Source organism: Chaetura pelagica, unplaced genomic scaffold (assembly GCF_000747805.2).
Source record: "Chaetura pelagica isolate M959 unplaced genomic scaffold, ChaPel_1.0 scaffold725, whole genome shotgun sequence".
NCBI lineage: Eukaryota > Metazoa > Chordata > Aves > Apodiformes > Apodidae > Chaetura > Chaetura pelagica.
In genome coordinates this window covers 368,989-394,606 of record NW_009953490.1, presented here as the reverse complement: position 1 = coordinate 394,606, position 25,618 = coordinate 368,989, and the positions used below count along the sequence as shown (strand labels likewise).

General features: G+C 35.5%; 1 protein-coding gene across 1 annotated transcript in view; it reads right to left on the bottom strand.

Annotated features, from left to right (window-relative positions):
• Positions 1-23,430, bottom strand: part of NUP205 (nucleoporin 205kDa) — a 47,583-nt gene extending 24,153 nt beyond the window's left edge. Inside the window, 21 exon segments of the mRNA XM_009999039.1 lie at positions 187-351; positions 779-860; positions 1,369-1,489; positions 2,558-2,747; positions 3,002-3,139; positions 4,267-4,366; positions 5,144-5,353; positions 5,938-5,988; positions 7,178-7,360; positions 8,743-8,948; positions 9,681-9,831; positions 10,849-10,986; positions 12,502-12,618; positions 15,471-15,646; positions 16,384-16,548; positions 16,714-16,942; positions 18,812-18,971; positions 19,735-19,879; positions 20,806-20,977; positions 21,998-22,140; positions 23,415-23,430. Coding sequence (XP_009997341.1) covers positions 187-351; positions 779-860; positions 1,369-1,489; positions 2,558-2,747; positions 3,002-3,139; positions 4,267-4,366; positions 5,144-5,353; positions 5,938-5,988; positions 7,178-7,360; positions 8,743-8,948; positions 9,681-9,831; positions 10,849-10,986; positions 12,502-12,618; positions 15,471-15,646; positions 16,384-16,548; positions 16,714-16,942; positions 18,812-18,971; positions 19,735-19,879; positions 20,806-20,977; positions 21,998-22,140; positions 23,415-23,430 — 3,058 coding nt within the window.
• Between the last annotated feature and the right edge of the window lie 2,188 nt (positions 23,431-25,618).

Genomic DNA, 25,618 nt, shown 5'->3' with positions numbered 1-25,618 from the left:
ATCCTGAAGCCATTTATATGATGCATTTGGGTATCAACTTATATTTTAGTTTAGCTTTTGAGAATTAGAACAAGTCTTTTTCATAATATTAAGAGAAACTGCTCCTCCAGAGGAATTTTCCAATAAATATTCTCAGTGCTGATAACAGAACTGGTTAAATGCCAGATCAATTTTTCCTCTTCATACCTGGATCTTGCAGATTTGTGGTGCTGACAGGTTTCTTTAGTTCATATCCCAAGAGATACAGAGCAAGGCTGGGAGATCTACACTCCAGAGAGGTGATAAGGAGATTCAGAATATGGATCCTTGTTTCATGATGGATTCGTGCCCGCCTCTTTTCAGGCTCCAGCTCTTGATTAAAAAAAAAAAAAAAAAAAAAGAAAAACTGAGTAATGAAATGAAGAAACCCAATTAATGGAATAATCTTTAGAGCCTTCAAGTAAAATACAAGAAACCTAAGGCATCAACTTATATTAGTAGAAAGGGATACAAGACCAAAATTTCAAATTACTATTAATACAGCTCTAAACAATAAATCGACAGCAATGTTAAATATTTGTCTTCTGAAAACAGACACAGTTTGTAGTTGGCTTATCATACTACGGACATATCCTAGCAAGACATTGGTGCTTTTCATTCTGTTAAAGATCTAGTTCTACAGAAAGCAACACAAGAAAAAGGTTTTCTGACTTAAAAGCACTTTCTTCACCTCTTTCATTAATTTCATTCCATGCAAAATACAACAGTGTAAGCCATTCTTAAGAAGCCTTTTACATACCCTCATCTGGATTAATTAATTCTTCTGCATCTTCATTGTCCAAACATTCCACAAACCCAGCCATCAGCTTCTGGCTAACACTCTGTATTCAGCAATGGAAGGATGGAAATTAAAACTTTAAGATTATTGAAAACAATACATCTCAGAATTCCTTCCATATAAGTTGACAGAAGTTCTGGACAAAAATTATATAACCTACTTAAAAAGCAGGAGTTAAAGAGTTGTAACTGTTTTAGGCATAGGTTAGCAATCAGCCACGGAGCAAAAAAACCCAACATAACAAACTACTGTTGTTGCCTATAGTAAATTATCCTTACAGGTTGAAGACTATAAAGCCAAGAAAAAGTCCCAGTGTCTCAAAGAATATTGACTTTTTAGTTTTTGCAAACATTAATGACTCTTTTTTCCAGTTAATATAGAAGTTGCTTTTCACAATGCCACAGTAAAAGACTTTTCAGAAGTAGGTAGATATAAGACATAATAGTTCTAAATGTACTTGATCTAGAAACACATCCTTTAAAGTAACATTATTGACCACACGTTTTTCTTCACCAATTTCTCTTTCCAGATCCAAAGACAATGGCACTTACTTGATCATGTGTGAAATCACCAACTAGCTTTATCTGGATGTTGGAATTACAAGAAATACAGCACAAAATCTTGGCACTTTCAAAAGCCAGTTCAGGATTGCTGTTTCCATGGTAAAGATACCTTCAAAAAATACAAGAGAATTGTAAAGAAATTGTTGAGAATTTTACTATTTCGAGACGGTAATGCACTAAACAACACTGACAACTAAAACATTTACAAATCAAACTACGTGAAGAAAATGTTTAAGCTACAAACAACATTTCACTCTACATGAAGCACTTAACATTCCTCCATCAAAAGAATGGTATTAGCCTGGCTAAGGATAATAACCTCTTCTGGATTTTTTACCATTCTTTTTACCAAGATCTACCTCAAACACTGCAGGATATGTGAAAACAGCTGGTCACAGGCTCACACAAGAAACAGAGAAAATACCTTCAGATCATGCACATATGAGCATCACTGAAGACCAAAACTAGCCAAAATCAACTACTGCATGTACCCAAAATTGGTGAGATTAAAACCAGGAAGAGAATCTTAGAAGGCACAACTTCTTAAACTACTTGTCAACTAATGTTATGTGAAAAAAGGTATAAATTCAAGACAAAAAGACATATGTAAAAATAATATGTTTTTAGTGCATATCATGTCAGAATATAACTTTTTATGCACTCAATGTTACTGTTCATCAATGTTGGTTTGTTTGTAAACCTATTATAAAATCAACAGTAACAGAAGGTGTCGGTGGGAAGCAGAAATCAAAGTTTCATATTCGACACAGAGTTTCAGATTACTAGTCTGATACTTTTAATACAGTAACTAATTGACAATACTATAAAACATTTAAGTGGCCAATAGCAACTAAATGAAGTTCTATGCTGCCACCCTATGACAACCAAATTCTGAGGCTGAAAATGATATGCAAGCAAATCACTACCCATAAGGCAACCAGGAAGAAAACACAAGGTAAAAAAAAATCAGAAAGAAAATCCATAAATGCAGATCCCAATCATGCAGTAGACAATACACAGATCATATCACTTGTGAAGACACTTCCCTGCACCAAAATAAGATTTCAGAGATGCTCTGTGTGAAGAGAAGCACTGGCTGTTAAAATTAATGAAAGGACCAGAATCCAAACACTTCTGTGCCTCCAAAACTCCTCCCTTGTCAGTATTTTGCACATACCTAGCGATATTCACCACATGATCTGCCTTTTTAGTGCGAGGATTGATTCCTTGAAGCAGCTGCTCCAGTGGTGTGACAATAAGGGAAAGGTGGCTCTCCCGCAACAGATCCATAAAAAGATTCTCCTTCTCTAGGGTTAAGTTTAGAAGAGCAAGGCAATACTGTACAGCTTTCTCTAAATGCTTCTTCCCTGCAGTCCACAAACAACAAAGAACCATAAGAAAAACAAAGAAGCAGTTAGACAGACCACATTCATAAACCTCACTCATTGAGCCTTGCACCAAAAAAGAACTTTTCAGTTGTTCACTGCTAGGAAAGACCCCCCAAAACACAATTTTTGTATGCAAGAGAAACAACATCAAGTTGGAGACAGGCAATGTCAGCTTTTAATCCTACTTAGTATGCATTTTAACTTCACATGAATAATAAATCATAGGCACGCACCAGGAAATGGAGCATAAGTATCAAGCTGTTTAACCCCTTCTTCTAGCAAACTAAGGGACAGTTCCAGCATTGGGGACTCATTCAATAGATGATACATCAAATTGAATCCAGGTGGTTTATATGCTATTATTTCTTCTCCTAAAGAGAGGAGGGAAAAAAACCAAAACAATTAACATCTAATAGAATGAACTTCCATTACCCAAGCTAGTCTGAGATACAAAGCATAACAGTCCCTGATGTTGCTAGCAACATCTGAATAGATGAAATGTACTGCATGCAAAGTCTTCAGAGGTTTTCTTTACAGAGTAAATTACAATTACTTTTTAATATCTAATAGCAGAATTTCAACTTTAACCAGTTAGACTTCCCCAAGTAGATCTGATCTTGGATCCAAATCAATGCTAGGACTTCATACGCATATAGACTTGCTAGACTGAAAAGTAACGGAAAGAAGTTTACATTCTCCCAAACCTGCATGAAGACCCTGGATGAGGGAAAAAAAAGCATTTCCTGAAGTCAAAGCTGAGAAGGTCCACTGAACCCTTCATGTTCATAGCCATACAGACACTTGCATGTCTGTTGCAACAATACATGCAAAAGTGAAACTACTAGCATAAAACTCTAAAACCATCATAAGACAAAATAAAAGTCTAAACTAATTCTTCTGGTTTATACAGTCTCCTAGTAAACTATGGTGAATAAAAGCAGGAAAGCAGTAAGAATCTTCTTTATTATGCAAGTGAGAATGAGGATGCAGTCTCCGTTTGCATCAGCCATTTACTTTGGCCTTTTAAAGAATAATTGCCTGGAATTAAATTATTTTAGATCATAATTGTAATGCTACTGTCTGCTCTCAATAATTTATATAACAATAATATTACTACTAGAGAATATATCAAATACACTGGCACCTTTAAATTAACTTTGTGAATACTAGTGATTTAGATACAGACCAAAGAAATCCAGGGAAACAATTTTTTAAGTGTCAAATGGAGCTCTTTAATCAAATCAGCAATGCCAGAGAGACAAAATCCTTCCAGTAGAGCTAGGGAAGTAGTGTACGTGAAGCCCTACTGAATCAGCAACACAGCTGTATCATTGGCTCCCAACAGATGATGGACACTATTTCAACATCTTCCTGTCTCAAAGCCTTGGTCTAGCTTTCTACCAGCTTACTTGCAACATTAAACAAGATCACAGACTAGAAACCAGAGAGCAAAGCAAGTCACAATATTGTTTGTCAGTGAACAAATGAACAAGTTAACCTTGTAACTCCACGTATTGGTCCACAAAGTCTTCAAGTTGAGGTTCATAGTCATGCAGCAATTTGTAAAATACCTCCAGAACTACCTCAGCTACTTCCCACTGTAGATAATCATGAAATGAAGAAAAGGTCACACACACAAAAAGACCAGAATGACAAAGAATACAACAGGCAGTGCAGTGATGGATCAGCAGTACGGGATGACTATCTAATTCTGAAATACTAGCCAACAACACCTACAATTTACCATGTCAAATAATCTGAAAGGACAAGCTTTCTTTCTGAAGTAAAATAAAACACTAAAGAAGGTATCTTCTTAGATACCTTTAGGTATCTATTTTAGGCTCTATTATACAATATACATATTGGTATATTGAAACTACAAGCAATAAAGAATCTATAGTAGGTATAAAAATGGGAACGTATCATTAATAGCTTCTAGGACACAGTCCAGCATGCACTTCAATCAAGAGAATCAAAAAGGAAACTGAAATTCCTTAGTTCAGCAAGTCAGATACATTCTCTTAAGTAACAATGACAAATCTGACTTGTAAATTTAGCCATGTAGTACAGTGTCACAATCCTGTATAGCAAACTGAAATTCAGCAATAATATAAACTTATTTGGTTTGTTTGGTTGGGTTTTTTTAAAGGCTACTTTACACAGGCTCCTTAAGAAGTAGTTCATAGATCTTGATGACACGAGTTGAAAAAAAAAATCACCTGTTTACAGAATCAAAACACTCTGAACTGCTCCAAGTTACCTCTGCTGCAATAAACTTCTCAAACAGCTCTAAGCCACATCAGCAGTGCCAAATAATTTTAACTACACCCTTAACAAAAAGAATAAAGAAAAAAAGATTTTCAAAGAAAGATTACTTTTTCAGCAGCTCTCCGGTAAGCTCTGGTGCGGAATCTCAGAAACACAGCATCCCTGAGGAACTGGAGATAGGGATCAAAGCCTGGTGGGCGGAGACCTGCTCCCAAGTTAGAGGGAAATGAACTTGCCACTAGTGTGCTGATGAGTCGACAGAAGGCACGGGTTAAAGGGTATTCCTCATATCGGGACTCAATCTCATTAAGTTCAACCTTCACAAAGGGACAGTAAAAACAGAAGAAAAATCAAAGGAAAAAACATGTGAAAACAAATTATACGTGAGCATCACCTGCAAATTACTTTACCGTGAATTGACTTTGCTGCATTTCTGTCTACGGTACACCACAAAGCAAAAGCAGCGAAGCAACAGTACTGTCATTTCAGCTCTGCAATACACTCTTAATTCAGTTCTGAGCTGCAAGAAGATATGCCTCAACATGTACATACTTGGATTTTATTTATGACTTTTACTAGAAGTGAAGTGAGCTGTATTTAAATGTAACAACATTGAGGCCAATTGAGGAAAATAGGGAAAATCTTAGTATGAAGCGCTCGTAAGGAATTTGAGGGTTTACATGCTTCTCTGTTAATAGCATGAAGTTGCACTAGATTAATACATGGTTAAAATTTCCAGAAATCATAAGCAAGCCTGAGAGTAAATTAAGAAGCAGTGAAATGACAGTGCCTATTTAAAGGGTTTCACGTGGACACAGCAGCCGATGCAGCCTCTCCAAGTGCTTCCTGAACTCATATGCAGGTGGTCAGAATGGCTGCCTAGGTACAGAAAAACCCTTACCTCAATACCAATTGCTTGTCTCTGGCCTGGACTTCTCACAGTTTGTAATATCTTCAAAATAAAAAGAAATGAAGACAGGCAAATAACACATTTCACATAATCAACGTGCATCTCCACCATTTCTATCAGGACTAAAAGGTAATAATGACTTTTTAGCTGTAAGAAGAGGTTTCCTAAGTCCTCTTTAAAAGATAAAAAGCTACCATTTTTTCTGCCTAAAGCTGAATTATATGTTGTACACTTGTTTGCCTCTAGCTTTACATCCTCAAAATGTGAATCATGTTTACTGTTAAAAGAAACAAATAATAGAAATACTTTCACATTATTTATGTCTTATATTGGCAAGGGGAAAGAGAGATATCTTATTATCTCTTAAAACAGTGTATTTAAGGAAGCAAAGGTGGTGAGCATTTTAAATACTACTACTAAAATAGGTCATTGCTGTCAGTTTCTCTGTATTTTATTAGTAGTACTAATAAATACTAATATTATTAGTATTTATTAATATAACGTTTTATTAGCAATTAACCAGCAGTTGCAGTTCAAATGCCTCAAGTTCTTTCAAATAAAACAGCAATCAGTCTGAACTACAATGCATACTATAAAATAAGCTCATTCCATCATGATTTTTGAATTAACAATCCTGAGACTATTTTCATTTTGTATTTATCTTCCTTAGGATTCATATTTAGAATTTTTCTCTGAAATCAGGACAAGAGGGAAAAAAAACTTTTTTAAAAGGTAGAGCTTTAATATGTATCTGACGTTTGACATCTAAATGTGAAAGTTAGCAACAGTAACCTATGAATTACAATTAGCTTCCTCTGAAAATTAAATGCCAAAAAGTGGAGCTTTTTAGCCAGCCCCTTCTTTCTGTGAGCACCATTCATACTGGAAGAATATTACACACAAAAAAAAACCAAAACCAAAAAACTAACCCTCACAGAAAAATATGTAACCATCAGAATATATATTCCTGAAAACATACACCGAGGACAATCTGTTGGGAAATCTCTATTGTATGTAAAATAAGCACAACCAACGAGATCTCTGTGGCATAAAAGCATACTGCCATTTTCAAAATTGTTTCTAAGTAAGAACTGAATGAACTAAGTGAAAAAAAATATTTTCAACCATGGCAACAAGGAAATTTAGGAGGAAATGCAATACTATTTCAAATACACTGACATTTCCACAGATTGGGATGCTATTGCTCTAAGCACTAAAAATTCTAAAATACCTGTGTATATTCCAGGGATTGCCAGAGTGAAGCAGCTATTTCAGGAGATTTTCCAAAAGCAGTAAGGGTTTCTATCAGTTCTGCTTTCAAAACAGGAGGAATGCTGCACTGCAGAAGTCCCAGAATGACCACTACTGGTGTCCACTGAGGGTGCTCACAAAGAGCCAAGCGAGCGTTCTCACTCTGTAGCATTCAACAGAGAACAAATGGGCAGATTATTACTTTGAAGATCATTCAAGTATTACAATCTTTAACTCACAATTCAGCATCAATGACTCTGCCTTGTATTTGAGAGTACACAAAACTTCAGAAGACTGGCAGACCATTCCAAAGCAAACAATTTTCATTTTTAAAAAAAGCCCAATTTAAGGACTCTCGAGTACTAAAATTGTGCCTATCCACACAGAAAATTTATGTACATAATATAAGCTGCTTATGCAACCAAATTTTAATTATTTTTTTTTTTTAGTAGGCATACATTCATGGAATTAATCTTAAATAAGTTTAAGTACTTACACTCTAGACATCTTCTTCAAGCACTAGTAAAGGGATTGAATCAATATTTCTATTAGCAACTTATATTGCGTTGGACATTCACTAAGTCTACGAGCAGGGTCATGATCAGTGTAAACTTATTTGAAACTCTCAGATAAACCATGGGACAGGAACAAGCCTCTAGCCTCATCAAATGATAATTCCCTGCATCCTTAAAACAAACTTACTTCCTCCCAGGTTATGGTTTGATGATGCCAGAAAATACTAGATTTAAGAGTTCCTTTTCCCACTTGCAATGCTGACATAACAGCTCACATAGGAACAAGCCATTATCACCATCACCTATTATTTTTTTTTAAACCCTAATGAGTTTCACTGATCTGTGTTGTGTTTGTGTCAGCAAATCCAAGGTTATCTCATTACATCACAGAATTTTTAGGCTGCAGAATCTGGTGGGTACTGAGGAGCAAAATTCAACACTATCCAGAATTAGCCAGACAATTCACAGTACAAAATCTGCATTACTGTTTTATTCTTTTGGAATCCTTTCCAGACAATTCATGGCACACTTTACACTCTTTGTTTGGGGACATTTTATATCTAACTCTAGAGGCAAGTTTCACAGTTGATCATCTTCCTTGCCAAATTTTTACCATTTCCTTTTAAATTCATAATTTATTTTTGACTTTCCAAAGTTATAATTAAATGTGAAGAACTTCTCTACTCCATAATAATTCCTTCTGAATATACCTCACTTCTGAAAGACATCTCCATGACACCAAAGTGCCAGGAAAGCAAGTAAATCAGTAACACCAGCAACACAGGAAAAGGTGACATCTCTTCCTGCTTCACCTGAACTGTGTTTGGTCACAACATGTCCTGGCTCAAACCAGGACACAACAGCTACTCCTGATACCTCCCATATTTTTGCAGTTCACTAATCAAATTACAACTGCTAGGTAAATTTACCCTACATACCTTTTTGGGCAAGCAAACTTCAGACCTGAATGATGATGTTTTGCAAGAAGAAAAAAGTTGTAAGGAAGAAAATCAAATAAAAGGTTACCTACCCAATTTACTATAACAGTGGTCAGCTGTAAAAAGGCAATTAATCCATCCTGCTCTTTCTGCGTGATTCCTCGGAGAGGCAGGTGACGATATTGGACACTGTCTGCACTTGGCAAGTCCTTCCTTAAGTGCTCATGATAAAGCATCAAAGAGTGGAAGAAATGCTCCCAGGAGACAGGGCTGCCACCTGCTCCTTGGATGTTCTCCGCTAGAAAAATGACAAGCAGGTGAGATTTTCTTTCTGCTCTTTCAAAGGGTGACAAGCAGGGCACTTAGATTTAAAGACAAACCTTCTTCTCTAGAGGAAAGAAAAAAGTTCCAAGTAAAGCCATTGTTTCTGGAATTAAAGTTGCTGGCATGGTTTGTTGTTGGGGTTTGTTTGTTTGTTTGTTTTTAAATAGAGGCAGGAAGTACAAATAAGATTTCTGAACCAGAATGTCTGCAGTGTTTATATCTTTAAGAGAAGGGATTTTTTTCCAATTTGATCTATGGAAAACACAGAACTGACCAGCATCTGTTACTTTGAGGAAGTGCTATTATACTACATGTATAAAAAAATCCAAATAGAACACAGTGCTTCTGAAAAAATGTCAGCTCAGGAAAGATAACTACATTTACAAAATATACAACTTAGCGTTAAGACATTACTTATACTTTATAATAAGCAATACTCTGCATCTCTCACAGTGTTAAGGCACAGCTTTTTTTAAAATGCATTATTTAATTATGTGACTTACTTGCTAAGGTGTTCAGACATTTAATTACCTAGTTATCAACCTAGTATTTTTTTTCAGATTACACTTTCAAGTCAGGCCTTTTGATTTAATCTTTGTACTAATAATAAAATCTTAAAAATACGAAGCCACAATTAGTTTCAAACAAGTCTTTGTACTTTTCTAGAGAAAAAAGATTTGAGAAAGAGCTGTATTACTTTTCTTACCATGACTACTGCCATTGACTTTTAGCAGACTAAAGCAGTAATGAGCACACTGAGGCCCACTAGCCAGTCCCCGCAACATTTTCAAGTATGGAATGTAAATTGTGGAAGGAAGTAGATCTCCCATTTGCCTAACAAACTTTGACAAGACAACCTAGAACAAATGAAGATCAGCATTTAAGAAAAATTAAATATGAGCATTTTTGGAAAACAAGAGGCAGCCAAAGCCAGACAATAGATCCTACTGTACTTGTGGAGGGAGGGGTGCTGGAAAAGGGGTGAAATCACAACTCCAGTAAGACTGGTCTATTCAGTTTTGCTGAAGGTTAAAGTCATGTTTCAAAAAGGGGAAACAAAACAAACCAAAATAATGCATGTTATTGCAAGTACACTAACTCTCCAATTCTGTATTTCTACACAATAGAACTTATTAACTTGCACATCTCATTGTGCAAGTAAAGTGACACTAGGAAAGAATTCTCTACAGAACTGCACAGTAACTCACACACACAGTGGTTCCTCCCAGGGTCATATTAGGGTGTTTGCAGATTGCACCAGGCCCTAACTTAAGTTGCCTGTGTTCCTAGTGGCTCTTGGGATTGGCACAGTATCTCATACGAGGAGGTTCTGCCTAACACTGCACAATCCTTCGAGAAGCATCCCAGGTATCCAAAGAGCTTCAGAATGTCTGCTTCACCTGTTTAGATTGCTTCTTCATTCTAATTTTGAGTTCTGTTTCTCAGGGGCTAGAAGCTTTGGGCTTTAAATAATTACAATCTTTTTAACCCCCTTGGTATACTATATATACTAGTTAATAATTTTTTTTATAGTTAAGGAATTTGACTTCTCTCTTACACTGAAAAGGTGTATATGTAGACGTCATCACATAGAAAACACAAGAGCACTGTTCTCAGAATTCACTTAGCAACTGCAACAAAATCAGACCTAAACCAAATTTTCAGAGGTTTGCTAGGACTCATTCTTACTAAGTTGAGCAAGTAATGATAACAGTGTCATGCAGAGTAGGACCTATGTAGACCAGCTGCTGAGAAAATAAAATGTCATCTTAAAGGCTAGCTTTAATAAGGATACCAAAAACTCCGTTGCCCGTGGGTTTTTTTATTACTTTAATTTCAAGTTACTAGTAATTACTCAAGAAAATCTAGATAACCTGGCGCTGAGGTGGTCGCTGATGAGCTACTCCAAGGTAGGACCCCATGATGGTAGAAGTCTGCAAAGGCTCTGATGGACACCAGTATTCAAGGGCAAGTTCCAGATTAAAGGGGTCTTTTCTATACAATTCAGCAATCTATCAAAGAGAGGAAAATGTTAGAAAAATATCAACTATATAAAAGACAATTATTTCAAAATAAGCACTGCTTCTAGATAAGCTAAACATGTTTGAGAAACAAAGCATCTCACAGCTGGTGTTTCATCCCTTAAAATTCTCTGAAAGTGACAGCTTCTAAATAGCAATATCAGAACAAATAACAACCAGAGAAATTCAAGATGCACACACAAGCAGAACTTCCATCATTTTAAAGGATATCTTCTATCTAATTATTATAGATTAAATAATTGCTAAGAAAACAGTGGCATTTGTCTTTAAATAAACATTTGATTACCATAATACATTAACTTAAAAACAAGTTAGCCAGTACCAGGATTAGAACTCTTACTTGTAACCTGAATAAACAAGTTTCTCAATTCTCATTTCCAGTTCTTCATTTAAGTTAACTATATACATCAGAGCTACTTAAGAAAGCATTTCACTATAAATTTTCCTGTTAATGTCCTACAAGCTAAAGAACTACCTTTGCAAGAGACATATATAAAGATTGCTATATTGAAAATTGCATAATTGCGTATTTCCCCTTGCTTAGCATTATTTGCCCTTATTTATTGACAAAAATATAAAATACACCAGTTCAATATGCAAATCTGTACTTTCAAAAAAAACCCTGCATCAGAAAAGATAGGTAACCTTAATAACCAATACTTGAATCAACATTCTTAGTTACTTTTTCTTTAAATTTTATTTCAAATTTCTTTACATGTTATTGAAAAACATGAAAGAAACAGAAAGATCTTCCTTTTAAATGTACACATGTGGACAAAACTCTGTTGGAATTAGGGAATTTGTAAATCCAGCAGCCTCAGTAGGGTCATCTTGACTAGCCTATCCTACAGTAAACACAACAGTCTTTCAAAAGTCTCACTACAAGTAAGAAAGTTATTTAAACATTTCAATTCTTTATCAGAGTAACTGTCAATAGTGGGGACAAAACCCCTAAAGCTTGATTATGGTTTACCCACAGTAAACAGAAAGAAATTTGAAGTTTACAGAAATATAAAACACTGTTTAAAGATTAAGGTCTAGATATACAAAGGTGTTCCATTCCAAAGAAATTCCAGGCTTTTAGCTAGATCTGAACTCCAGTGATAGCCTGTAGTCTTAAAATTCCTAAATGATGGTGAAATAAGATGGCTTAAGATAATAGATACATTAAGATAATATCATTTAAACTTTAGATATTTAAATATTTTCAAAAGTAGCTTGAGCTCAAGAGGTCTTTGAACTGCAGAATCAATGCAGTATTTACTTACTAAGTAAGAATTAAATTACACTTCAGTAACATCAGAAGCCAAAGCAGTAAATTAATTCCTTTACATGAAAGTTACAGAAAGTGCCTATATTTAAGAAAAAAAAAAATCCCTCTCATCCAAAAAGGGAAAGATCCAGCACTTTGTGTTATCCTTCAGGTATGTACAAGCAGTCACAATAACTTTTTGCCACAGTAATTTAAAAGAAAATAGGGCTTACTAAAAGCATTAAATGCTCTAGATCTCTCCGAAGGGAAATAGGTGGATCATTCCCCATCTGAATACTCATGTGGATCATGCGAGCATCTTCATCAGCACGGTTTCTCAGCTGTTTCACCTACACAAATTATGAAGTGGACAAAAACACTAGCTTATATTTAGCTAAGAATGAAATAGAACAGCAGTAATGAAATTGTCTAAACAGCCTACAAAATCAAATGAACTTGCGCAAACATAACAAGAACAGTAATTATTTTTTTTTCTCCTTATTATGAGCTTACTTTCAAAAATATATTCCATCACTTTCTTACTACCAAGGCCCTCAGTTCATAGCAAAAGCCCTGAACTTAACATGGGAGTGTTTCCCAACTGACTTCAGCAAATTGTCTGGTTTGGCTGCAAAACGTGGGTCCTTCTCCTCTTTTTACTTCAAAAACTAGATAGGTTAGCTGCAAACAAATTAGATCATTACCCACTAGGAGTGAAAAGAAACAGAAAATGCTGTAAAATAATGTTTTCTGTATGTAGACCTGTGGATTGCACCTTTCTTAGCCATTTAAGGCTACTTCTACTTATAGCTACTTCATGTTTCAAAAATTTTGGAAGAACTACTGCAGCAATTAAAAAAAGCTGTTCTATGAGTATCCTAAAATTCTTTGTGGTGAAAAAAACTATTTGCTTAACAAAAAACAGACATTTAATTTTAATGTCAAAAAACCTTTGACAAAACACCCTACCAGAGGCTTATAGAAAGCAAACAGCCATGAGATGAAAAGTTTTATTAAATATTAAGCAGTCATTGAGGAACAAGAAACAGAAATAAGGAATCAATTCAACACATTAAAAATTAAAACATGGTGATGGTCAGTAGAGACAGGTTCACAGTCTATAATAGATCTTAATTTGAAACAAGCAGCAAAACAATTGTCTTATCCAGAAAAAATAAGTTTTAAGTTAGCCAAATTAGTATACTAACAAAATTAATAAACAGACAAAATTGAGTGTCAATAAACAAAATAATGCATTACCCGAACTACTAAAGCTAATTATCAAGTCCTGAATGTGCGGCAGTCAACAAAAGATTCACCCAAATCATCACTGGCAAGCAGCAGAAGAGTTAAAATAGAATACTGACTTACAGATTTAAAATATAACTGAACAAGGGCTAGATATATGTGTATGTAAAAGGAAAAAAAAAAATAAAAAATTCTGCAAAGGAGACACTTTTCTTTACCTAAAATTTGAGATTCTGTAGTAATAGCTGAGTATGTAAGCCAAAAAATAAACAGCAGTTAAGATAAACAATTCACTTGCAGGGCTGTATGCTAACTGCTTGCTAACAATGTCTTGCCTGTCAAACAGCTGCTAGTACTGGCCTCTATCAAACCGGGATACAAGTCAACGGTCAGATTTTTGCTTACATCCTGTATTAGAAAATCCTGGTTATAATAAAAAAAAATATTTCTTCATCTTTAGGCACCAGCTACAATGAACTGCAGATCTGAACCAAAGCAAAAAAAAAAAGCTAACAAAAAACCCATACTCTTCCTGGAGATAAAGCTTCCAATTCTTTAATGTGATGAAAAAGAGATAATGTACCAACAAACCGACCAATAGCTTTGGGATTTTCAGACAGTTCTGTGGATACAGGAAACAGGGTTGGATCTACTCTAAATTTATTAAGGCAGCAACCTCAAGTTAAGTCAATCTCCAGCTCTTCCACCTTCATTCAAAAATCTAACTTGTAACTCTCTCATAAAAACTGGTATCATTACAGGGAGTCTTTTCATTATTGCAAAGCAACATCATCTAAAAAGAACTGGCTCACAAAGAAGTTCCAAGTTCTAAATACGTTTGCACTTGATTAAAGAATTTCCATAAAATACCTCACATATTCCCCATATATTCAAAAGATTCCTAAGGGTTATTGTGTCTGTATTATAGAAAACATTGTTGCATGCAGCCTTCAAAGGATGTCCAAAGCCTGTTAAAACATGGCAAGTGCTGTGCCCAGGCAGCTGCTGCAGCAAAAACAAGGTTGTAAAGTTATCAGCATGAACTTGTTTGAACTGATATTAAACTTCTAGGGAGATGCTGTGGCTTAAAAAGACAATCTGCAAAAACAACATGCAATGCCAACAGATTATAAATAAATTAGTATTAAACCTAAAAGCTGACTACAACATATTCACATATGCCCTCAAAGATTCTTACATCCCAAATACTGGTTTTCCTGCCAATATTGTTCTCATTCTATGAGGTTAAAATGAACAAAACCTATTTTTTAAATCTTTCTTTCTGTAAATTCAAAAAAGTAATTATTTGGCAACTCCAACTGCAGCTCAACACAATGAAGGTCACAAAATAAAGCATCCAGCAATTAAATGAAAGGGTTTCCATAAAATTTTAAATTTTTATGTCTAGATACAAGGTCTTGCACAAATGAAACTGCTGTTAATTACTTCAAACTTTTTTAAAAAAACCTTTTTACAGCTTTTATGGTGAAACTACTGAAAGAAAAAGCAGAATCCCTCCCCTTAAATATGGAAAAGATAGTTAGTAAAAGAATAATTTAAAAATGAGAGACAAAACCAGTAAGTTAATTGAGGTTACACTACTATCTCTATCAAAAGAAAAAACAACAAAAAATCAACACCCACATAGATTACCATCAATTCCAGCATTCATTTAAATTTTAATCATGTAAAACAAAACAAAACTGAACCACAACCACCACAAAGGCTTGCTTTACAAATCTCACCACACTGAACTGTTTTTAAAGAAAAAAACACATTCTACTTCAGTAGTGAAAACAAACTCAAAACTATACGGGTTTCACAAAGTCAAGAAGTTTACTATATTGCAGCACCTCAAGCTGCTTCTTACTGAACCTTTGTGCTACCTGTCCTAATGACAGAAAGATAGAAGAGATACCCAGGTTTCTCAAGAACTGCTGTTCACACAACTTACTTTCATTGGCATGAGTGCAAGGAAGTCTGTGACAAGGTTATGAATTTTGCGAATGTAAAATTCCTCCTGGTAGAAATTTTCAGACCCCACAACAGATTCAGTCAGGAACAAGAAGACATTATCAGCAATTGCTAGCTCTGCCATTGCTTCATCTGCTTCAGTGAATTCTGCAAGAGCTGGGCAACAAAAATCACAAAAGGGAAAAAAAAAACAAAACACAATTATCAGTTAACAAACATGCTTCAATGAATGACATTTTTTCCACTGCACAGGAAAATACTGGACTGGAAAACACAAGCTAATGTTATGTGATGATCTCTACTTTCTTTTTTAATAAGTGCTGGAGTGCATAATCTGTTTAGCCAATCAAATCTAAACTGTGAACTAATAATCACAAACCAATCTTAATTAGAAATCATAATGCTTAAATTTCCTTCAACAGATATTTTGGAGTAGACTTAATTCTGACCTGGTAGAGAACCTGGAAAGCTTGCAAAGTACAGAGAGAAAAAAGAAATTAACAATAGATTTGCCCTCTAAAGATACTGAGGTTTCACTTTTACAGATATAAAAAGTCATAAACATTAATGTGTTTCTAATTTAAGCATTCAAATTATACTAAAGCTGCTAAAATGTAATCTTTCACATTTTGCAGTACATTAAAATCTCTTGCCTTGAATGAGACACTATGCAATACTACTGTCTAATAACCAATTATTTCTAAATCTGTGTACATTTCAGAACAACTCTTAACCACCAAACTCACATACTGAAAAAGCTTTAAAGAGTATCAATGGTAATTTTATCATAAAGGTAAATGCTAGCACTTCAAAAAGGTAACAGATACTTTGACTTGCACCACTTCCAAGCACTGAATACCAATGTACATGAATTGCACTTCAGGGTAATTTACCTGTCACATCAGATAATTGGGATATTCCTCGCAATGTCAGTGCCCAGGCTAATCTAACAGTAGCTTGCAGGCCTGGTAATTTCCAAGGCTGAGACTCCTGAAGACGAGTGTGTATGGTTGCTATATACTGTCTTTCTGTTAGCAGAGGGAGCCGGTGCATCAAATCTTGAAGAAGAACAAAAACAAATACAACACCAACATCCTGTAAACTATCGCCAAAACAAACAAGCAAAATCCTACCAATTTGTTACTGATCAATAAAAAGAATTGTTTAATAATAATTTATCCACCTGCACAGTATAACCTCTTTGGGAAAGCCAGCAGTATTACCTTCACGATCTTCTGTGCCTTGCTCCAGAAAGCTGACATCAAAGCAGTAAAGGAGAGCCATGAGAAGAGACAAGTTCACACCATCCAATGAACCATCAGCTTCCACTGTTACTTTCTCCAGGTAACTTATGAGGATTAGGGTGTCATCCTTACTCAGTGGTGACTGGCAGGTCCAGACAAAGAGACTTTCAGCCAAGGACTGTCGACATTCTTTAATGAGGTCAGAAACCTTTAAAAGAACAAAAATCAAACAAAAAACAGTGAATATAAATATCCTGACAACATTCAATTTGTCCCTCTCAGTCTATCAGTATGACTAGGCTAAGCTAAAAATTATTCTAAAGACAACAGCTACAGAAAATGTCAAGGTTTTTTAATTGTTAAATGACAAAAGGCACATTTCTGCTTGTTAAATGCATATTCCCAGGTATTTCACGCAAGGTGTGATTGACAGGATCACAGAATGGTTAAGGTTGGAAGGGACCTTAAAGATCATCAGGTTCCAACCTCCCTGCTATGAGCAGGCACACCTCACACTAGACCAGGCTGCACAAAGCCTCACCCAACCTTAAACACCTCCAGGGAGGTGTCTTCCACAACCTCCATGAGCAATCTGTTCCAGTGCCTTACTACCCCATGGTGAAGAATTTCTTCCTAACATCTAAACAGCACCTCTTCCAAGGTCAGAGGACATGAATCTACATGCAACTCTTGCAACTGTAAATCACACTTCCTGTTGTGGAGAACAGTCCATCTTCTCTCCCCCCACATAAGACTAAACAAAGACTAAAAGACGTCAGGGTAGCCCCCTGGCAATGGCTCGCAACACCTGTCTCTAATACACATCTGCACTGGTAGCTACACCCAGATAAAGTTATAGTCTTACCCTTGCCCAAAAAGGATGTCCTCCACTGACTACACAAATACTTAACTGTTAAGGCACTGAGAAATACAAACGACATAAAACCAGAAATTTCTTCTCCCAGACAAAATACTTACATGAACTTTAGAATACAACATGAAATCCTAGCATGCCCTCTTACATATGGAACAGATATCATGCCCAACATAAAGGCTACAATGCATTTTCTTTTTTTTTTTTCTTTTTATTTGGCAAAATATCGCATGCTATGCTACAATTAAGTACACTGGCTCTTGAAAATGAAAACTTTGTCACAGCAAGAGATTTGCCCATGAACTCCAGTTTTAATGAATACAAGGGGAAATATGGCAGTCCATATAAATCGAAGAAAAAATGAAACTTTGAACATTAAAAGTTAAATTAATTTTAAGATAAATTAAGGTAATTTAAGGTAAATAAGGAGACTATTATTTGCCTAGTTTCTAATGAATATAAAAAAGTAAAACTAGTTCTTTATTTGGTGGAAAACAAATTGACTTATTCTGTTATAATCTTTTTTAGACAGATTATGCACTAGGACAAAGCCCAGAAAATAATTATTGTTTAAAGTCTTCTTACTAGAAAAACTCTGAATTTAGTCACAGTCTCAATCAAGTTCAAGGACTACAAAACTGAGAAGTCGTTTTCAAGCAATTCTCACTCTTCACTATCAGAAATGCTTCTGTTCACAGTAGCTCAACTGGATTATCAAAAACAGCATTATTTGCTTAACTAGACTTGGTTTCAATCTCTTTTAATCATTTCTGAATTTTACTTTGCTATTTTTATTCCAATGGTGCTGATAATGATAGTGCTGAGAGTAGATGATTTAACATATATTCCTTAGAACAGGACTGCAAAATATATATATATATAATTTACACACAGTGCAAATATTAGGCTTACTGTCTTCCTATCCTTGATGACATTTCTTCACTAAAAATAAGCATCACACCCTAGCATCAGGGAGCAACAGCAAAACCAAAATGCAGGAAGTAATCGGGATCCCACACTGGTATAGCACAAGCTGTGCAGTAATTATGCCTCACAGTAACAGAGCTTGCAGAGGTAGAGAACAGAAAAAAGAAAGTTAAAAAAATAATAATTAAAAAATCCCACTGTATTTCTTGGCGGTCTAACTGCATTCTAATCTGTGCAGGAATTCAGAAGAATATTCACACCCAGTCCCTTCTTTACCTCTTTGCGATGTTTCTCACTTCCCAGTCCTCGCTCTCTCTGGAGTTTATCAAATTCATTGTTCAAATCAATGTGAGACACAAGAGTGAGGATCTTCTGAGTCAAACCCTGCTCCATTAGGTCATCTGTAAAGCGTGTTGTCATGGACATTAACTCTTGACTATAATGGAAAGAACATAAATTTAGCAATTAATCATACTACTCCCAGTCACAGAGGAAGTCTAAAATAATGAAATCCATCAAAGGTATTGGCTGACAAAAAATGTACAGCTACATTATATACATAAAGCAACTAAATGTGCATTGCTAATCAGTAAGCAGTGCCTGCTCAAAACATGAAGCTGAACGGATACAAAGTCTGTAGGTGCAAGAAGAGGGAATACAAAAATACAACATGGATGAGCTAGTTAAGATTCCTATCAAAAGAAAAAAGTGCTACACATAAGACACATATAACTCACAAGCTCACAGCTTGAAAGCAAACAGCATGTAGTGTTTTCTTTTCAAAAAATGTTAGCATATTATCTTGGTCAGTAGATAGTGCATCAGTTTTAAGAAATAGCAGGAGCACAGTTCTCTTTTGTAGGACACAAAGTCAGAATGCAGTTAAGGCAGAAATTCAGGCTCTGAAATACTGAGTAATCATCACTAGTTAAAGAAACACTGACTGGGATGGTGTCTGAAACAAAACACTGCCAAAAGGTGAAGCAGCATGAGCAAATTGGAAGTAAAATTGTTACCCTTGTAATCCAATAAAACTGTGTAAGAAAAGAATATTGTGCTTACAAAAAAATATTAAAGCAGCTGCATCATGTCATGAGAAATACATAAATTTGAGAAAATTCATATTCCCTTGAGTCTAAATCAGTCCTAAAAGCACTCAAAGCAAAGAGCTTTGATCAACTCATCACCCTAACACCGACCTGAGTTCCAATGTCCAAGTCTTGCCTTGACGTGACTGGATAAGGGTTCGCAGTGAATTGGCAATGCATCTTTTTCCGTCCCAGTACAACAGGACAGCCACTAGACCTCTTGTCAGGCCAGGAAAGTGAGGCTGCTGGTGTTCTCCTATTGAAAGAAAATACACACAATTGTCACAGGAAGTTAAACATGCACACTTTGATAATAGCTTTATATCTTTATATTTCTAACTGAAATATAAATGTAGCATTCAAAACAATCATTGCTATTCACTATCACTTTTATTTGTTTCACATACTTTCAGGACATCACAGAAACTTGTGGTGTTATTATTATAATTCATATTAAACTATTAAAATACCCAGAAATTTAAAAGATCTAGAAGTTTAAGTCCATAAGTATCCTAGTCCAAATGGTATTTGCAGCTGATATCAACTCATCTTAATAATTGGTTTAAGCTAATTATCAGCAACATATCTTTCCCTTATTTGAAATGAAATTGTCTGTCTGAAATTACATGGAAAATTTATGTTCAAAATAGAAATTGAGGTTCACTTCAAGGTGGCTTTCCAAAAGTAACAAATTAGCAAGCTACTTCTTTAATTATTTAAAAGTTAATAATGAACAGTTGCTAGTAATGATAACTAGCAACCATACCTTAGTAACACTGAAATCAGTTATCTACAGGCAAAGCATGTGTCACTTTCCAGACTACTTACCTTACCAATCAGTTATTAGGTTATTATTCAAATATGGTACATACCAATATATAAATAACACGTAATTTGAAGAACTAATATGTATAACACTGATTCACAGAAAAATTGTCAAACAATTACTTTTAAACTACTTTTAAATTCAGGGAAAGATAAATTAAATAATAAAAAACCCTCAAATTATTCCCTCTTTTGCAATAGCTGCATAATATGAACATTAAGGTTCAGAACGCTTATCATATCGCATTATAGCCTCAGAAGATTTCTTTTTAAGAACATTCTATGTTAGGAAGTTAAGGCCTTGAAGGCCCTATTTAAGTAGTATTTCTCCAGCTCTCAAATAGTTTTCTTTCTCACCAGCTAGAAGGAGCTCAACAGCTGCCAATTCTCCAATATCAAAGAGGTCACTGAGGATAAAGGCTTCTCTGATGAGTTGTTCTGGCAAAAGCCTAGTTCCCTGCTGACCCTGGATAGCAACGCCTTCCGTACTTGCTTTCTGAATTTTCTCATGCTGCTGAACATTCTTTGGCTGCAAGAGACCCAAGTTACTCAAAATGGCAAGATCAAATACTGAATAAAGCTTTACATGTTAATTCTGCCTCACAAACACAGTTCTGACAGGTTAGGTTGTCGTCATAAAAACAAAGGCAAGTGTATTTTAAACACAGACATAGTAAAGGCGTCCTAAAAATGCTTCATGCTTGCACAGCAATGGTCTCTTTGTGGGACTGTATAAAAAATAATCTTATACAATGAGTGCTGACATTTAGCTTACTCACAGTAATGGAAACTGAAAGAAAATTTCAACACAATTCTCAATAGAAATTTGTATCAGCTCAATGAAAGGCATCTGGGTTGTTGATCAGAACTCTTGCCTTACTCCAAAGCACTATCTTCTACATAATTGCTTTTCCTATTAAACCCAGATGCTAAAATATGCTGATAAAACTCTATAGCTGACCATTAAATTTTCCTGACCTATCAGTTCAAAAAGCAACACACCATTTCAGAAGTAACATTGCTGAAAAAAGACATATTTCTAGTTGCTACATTGTGATTCATCAGCCAAGAAACAGTGAGTTCCTCCACGTGACCTCACATTCCTAACAAGACACATCCTATATTTTGTAAATTCATGTGTTCACCTGTTCTGTGTGTTCATTAACCTGGCTGAAGCATAAGCATGGAACAAAAGCAGACAAGTTTTGTGCTTTATTTCAGACACACACGAGTAACAGAAAAACCCAAATACTTGACTGATGGAACACCAGATACTTTGACTATTTCCTTCAAAATAGCATTTAAATAATGAGAGGAATAAAAAATGTTACAGACAAAATTACCCTGTACAAGACAATATAATATGCATTAGTTAAGCTATTTGTATTCTTACAGCAGAACAGGATTGCTATAACACATTTGTTATGTACTATAAAAACAAAGAATGAAAAGAATGGTCACGGCCTAAATGGTATATAATCCAACAATACAAGACAGAGTAAATCACTGACTCTCCAACTCATTCCACAAGGAAGCATTAGTGCATTACCGGATTTCTGAAGAGAGAAATGAAGTCAGATTTGTGTTTCTTTAGAACCTGGTCGAGGCGATGAATAGCTTCAGGTTGTCTTTTCCAAATAGCATTCATTACAGTCTGCCATATATCCTTATATGGACCCCACAAGCTAGCAGCTAAAAGAAGAAATAAAACAACAACAAAAAAGTATTTGAAATGGAGAAACAAAGAAATAAAAGTATTTATACACTATTTTCAATAAGTAGACTTTTTAAATTTACTGTTAATATCAGTTTGACATTATAGACTGTTATGCCCATCAAGCAAAGGAAAATATCCCTTCTTAAGGTACAAAAATAAAAAATAACACTGGTCTGATATAGGACCTAATTGAATTTAGGGAGTTAGAGAAGCAGAAAAGATGATGTATGCAGCTAAATTCTAGGGATGAAAGTCGTACAAAAATATCTGATACAATCTCTGAGTGTAGTCTCATAAGCCTTAAAAATTCCAACCAGATTCAAGAATAACTAAGCACTTGACAGTAGACCTTGAATCTGAATGTAACTCAGCAGGGCAGGCTCCCCACTTTCCTTTTTTGACAGAAAACTCCAAAACAAAGAATTACCTAATATATGAGGGATTTAAAATATACAGCAGTACTATCATGATCTGGTGTACCATTGCATCACACTGTGCAGAATAAAACACAATAGAAATTAAAACTGTAAGATTAAAGGCAATATTACATAAGAAACAAAAATCATAAGCCTAAGGACACCTTCTTTCATATTTACTCATTTAGTTTTAATAATAAAAAAAAGACAAACAAGTACATCTGATCCCTAAGACACATTTGTTGCTAATATTCTGCACAAGAGCTTCATAAAGAAACTAATTTCCTTTACTAGAAATAAACAGATTATTAAAAATAATTAACTCAGTACATAAAGAAGAGACCAGATTATTTCTGGAAGCTAGCAAAAACAAATGTAATCTTATTTAAGTCTGACCTTACTCTAGAAATACAGACTCTTCCTCCTCGACACAGGAGAAAAAATTTCCCCTGCATACAGAGGAACTCAGCACTACAGCTGAACTTATGTCTTCCTCACTAGAAGGAGTATCATTCAGAACCCAAAGTCTTTAGCCTGAAGAATGCACTAGAAGTTTCCTTATTTGCATCAGCTCTCATGAAAATAGTATGCCCAACTAGTCTTCTAGACTTCTACCAGACATACTGTCTTTGTCTATATTGAAAACCTTACAAATGGAAACTTACTCTTACTACCTAGAATTAACTTCCTGTTTAAGAAAAAAAAACAAAACAACAACTCAAAATTTTAGGACCCACGTTGAACAGAGGTATCAAAATGTCTCCTTTGTTAACTATCATTTCTGTTGGTGAAAGTTTCTGATTCTGCACACCATACATCACTGCTAAACATACGAGATACCAGCGGCATTCCATTTTCCTGCAAGCTACACGTAACAACCACTGCCTCACTGTGTAGCACGTATGTTTCCCTGAAACGGTTTCTGACCAAAAGATATTAGAAGGTAGTAGTGTTTTTTTCCATGCTACAATGTTGCTAATGGAAAAGCTACTTTAAGAGGTTGCTGCTTTCCTTCATCTGAGCCACTAGTTCCCAACCCTGCTTCATTATGTCCCTGCAACTCTGATGGACTGCACTGTAAGTCATGTTAGTCAAATTATACAAACTGAAGAGGGGGGAAAGAAAGAAGAAAAAAAAAAAAAAAGAAAGCAACATTTTCCAGACTTCATCCAATCTTGTTTTTAAAAATCAGACTATTGCATTAACATGGGTTACAAAGTGGCCCTGCTAACCATTGAATCACTGAAAGAGCAATGCCTGAAGCATAGAAGAAAAGAACAAGCAGGTAGTGAAAGGCAGAAACCTCTAAAACTGGCTTTGTTTCTGGAGAAATGATAAAATGAAACTCCGCATTGCAGGTCAGCCAATATACAAAACTACTAGCATTTCACCTAACCTAAAACTGGCTTAACTTCCCTCTCCTCCCCCCACCCTCCCTTTCTTTTTAATGTATAAATAAATATTGTGGTATAAAATCAAGTACTGAGGCAACATTTTATTTTAATGTAGCTTGTTATCCCTCAAGGTAACCCTGACTAGATGCATCAAAGTCAAACATATCCACACCTCATCTTTACCAGGCTCAGTACCTTAAGACAACAAGCAGAACACAGCTACTCTGATGTGAAGATGCCCTCTCTCTCTCACCATCAAGACACCACCTCATAGTAAAGCAAAATGCTATGTGGATGCCTTGAATAACAAGGCAGCATAAGCCAAGTTGAACTGTAGCAAGTGAGCATGGAGACAAGAGCAGGTCCCAGAGACAGGCCCCTGGTTTCAGCCAGCTTTACCACTACGTAAGTTGTCTTGGAAGCAGCAACAAGCTCAGCAAAACTTGATCAGCTTCATTTTCTTGCAAAGGAAGAAATCACATAAAACAAGAATAAACCCAAAAGAAACTCTCTCACCCCAAACTCAGCACTAACAAAAGCTACCATCTCACACACTGTCATTCACAATATAATTAGCAGTGAGAGTTGTTTGAAGCTGTTAGCTGAGGAGAGCCTGTAAAAAGGACAAACCCTCTGTCCTTTTTAAACATCAGAGTGTTTTAATCATACCATGTTATCCCTGCTTAGACAAACACATTAAAGATAGCTACAACTGGACAAATAATTTCACACTGCAGACTGTAACTGGCTCTTCCACATATCTTCAGAGTTCACAGATTTACTTCCAACTCTTAAACAGTCTTTTTACTCTTATTAAACTGCCAACTCCAATAAACACCAGCAGCAATTCACAGTGCCTGCCAAAAGCTGTCCAACTATTTCCCTGGCCCATTTTTTTGCTCTTGTCCCTACAACATAATTGCTTTGCACCTGCCCAAACACATGTACTGTAAGGCTTTAAAAAAAATTAAGAATCTAATTTTTCTAACTAAAAACTAATCCAGAAGAGTTTATCTTCAGCAGAACTGCATCTACAACTCAGTTTGCTCTGTGATGGCACGACCTATGTTAGCACAAAGATGGAGTATTGCAGAGAAAGGAATAAGCAACTGGGATGGAAAAAAAAGTTGGACTTCAGCAACCATGCTTTTTCCCCACTTCTTGCTGTTTCTATTATTAATGCAGTTTTAGAAAGGCTGATCATCCCATCACGGTCAGCAACAAAGGACAGGTTGGGTTGCTTCTTTTGGCACCAAGAGCAACTTACACTTATACCTGAACTTTCTGCCAAGCTATAGACTTACTCATGCTGCATCTGTCCCCACAAACAATATAACTTAAGGCAAAATCCTCAGTAGTTCTAGTGCCATATCTGCTGTTTTATTTTATCTTTCACATACAAAATTCTTTTTTCCACTATATTTTAATTATAAAGGTATAGAATCTCTTGCCATCTGATTTATACAATTAAGTATAGTCTCCTTTGAACTACTCCAACTTTGACCTTAATGAAGTTGCATTTTGGATACTGTGAATGGTAGGAATAATCACCCTTCCTCCACCCCCAAATTAAGGATCTTTGCTTTATTACTGCTTTTCAGTGAAGGGACAGAAATATAATTGATTCAGTTAGATCAAAATAT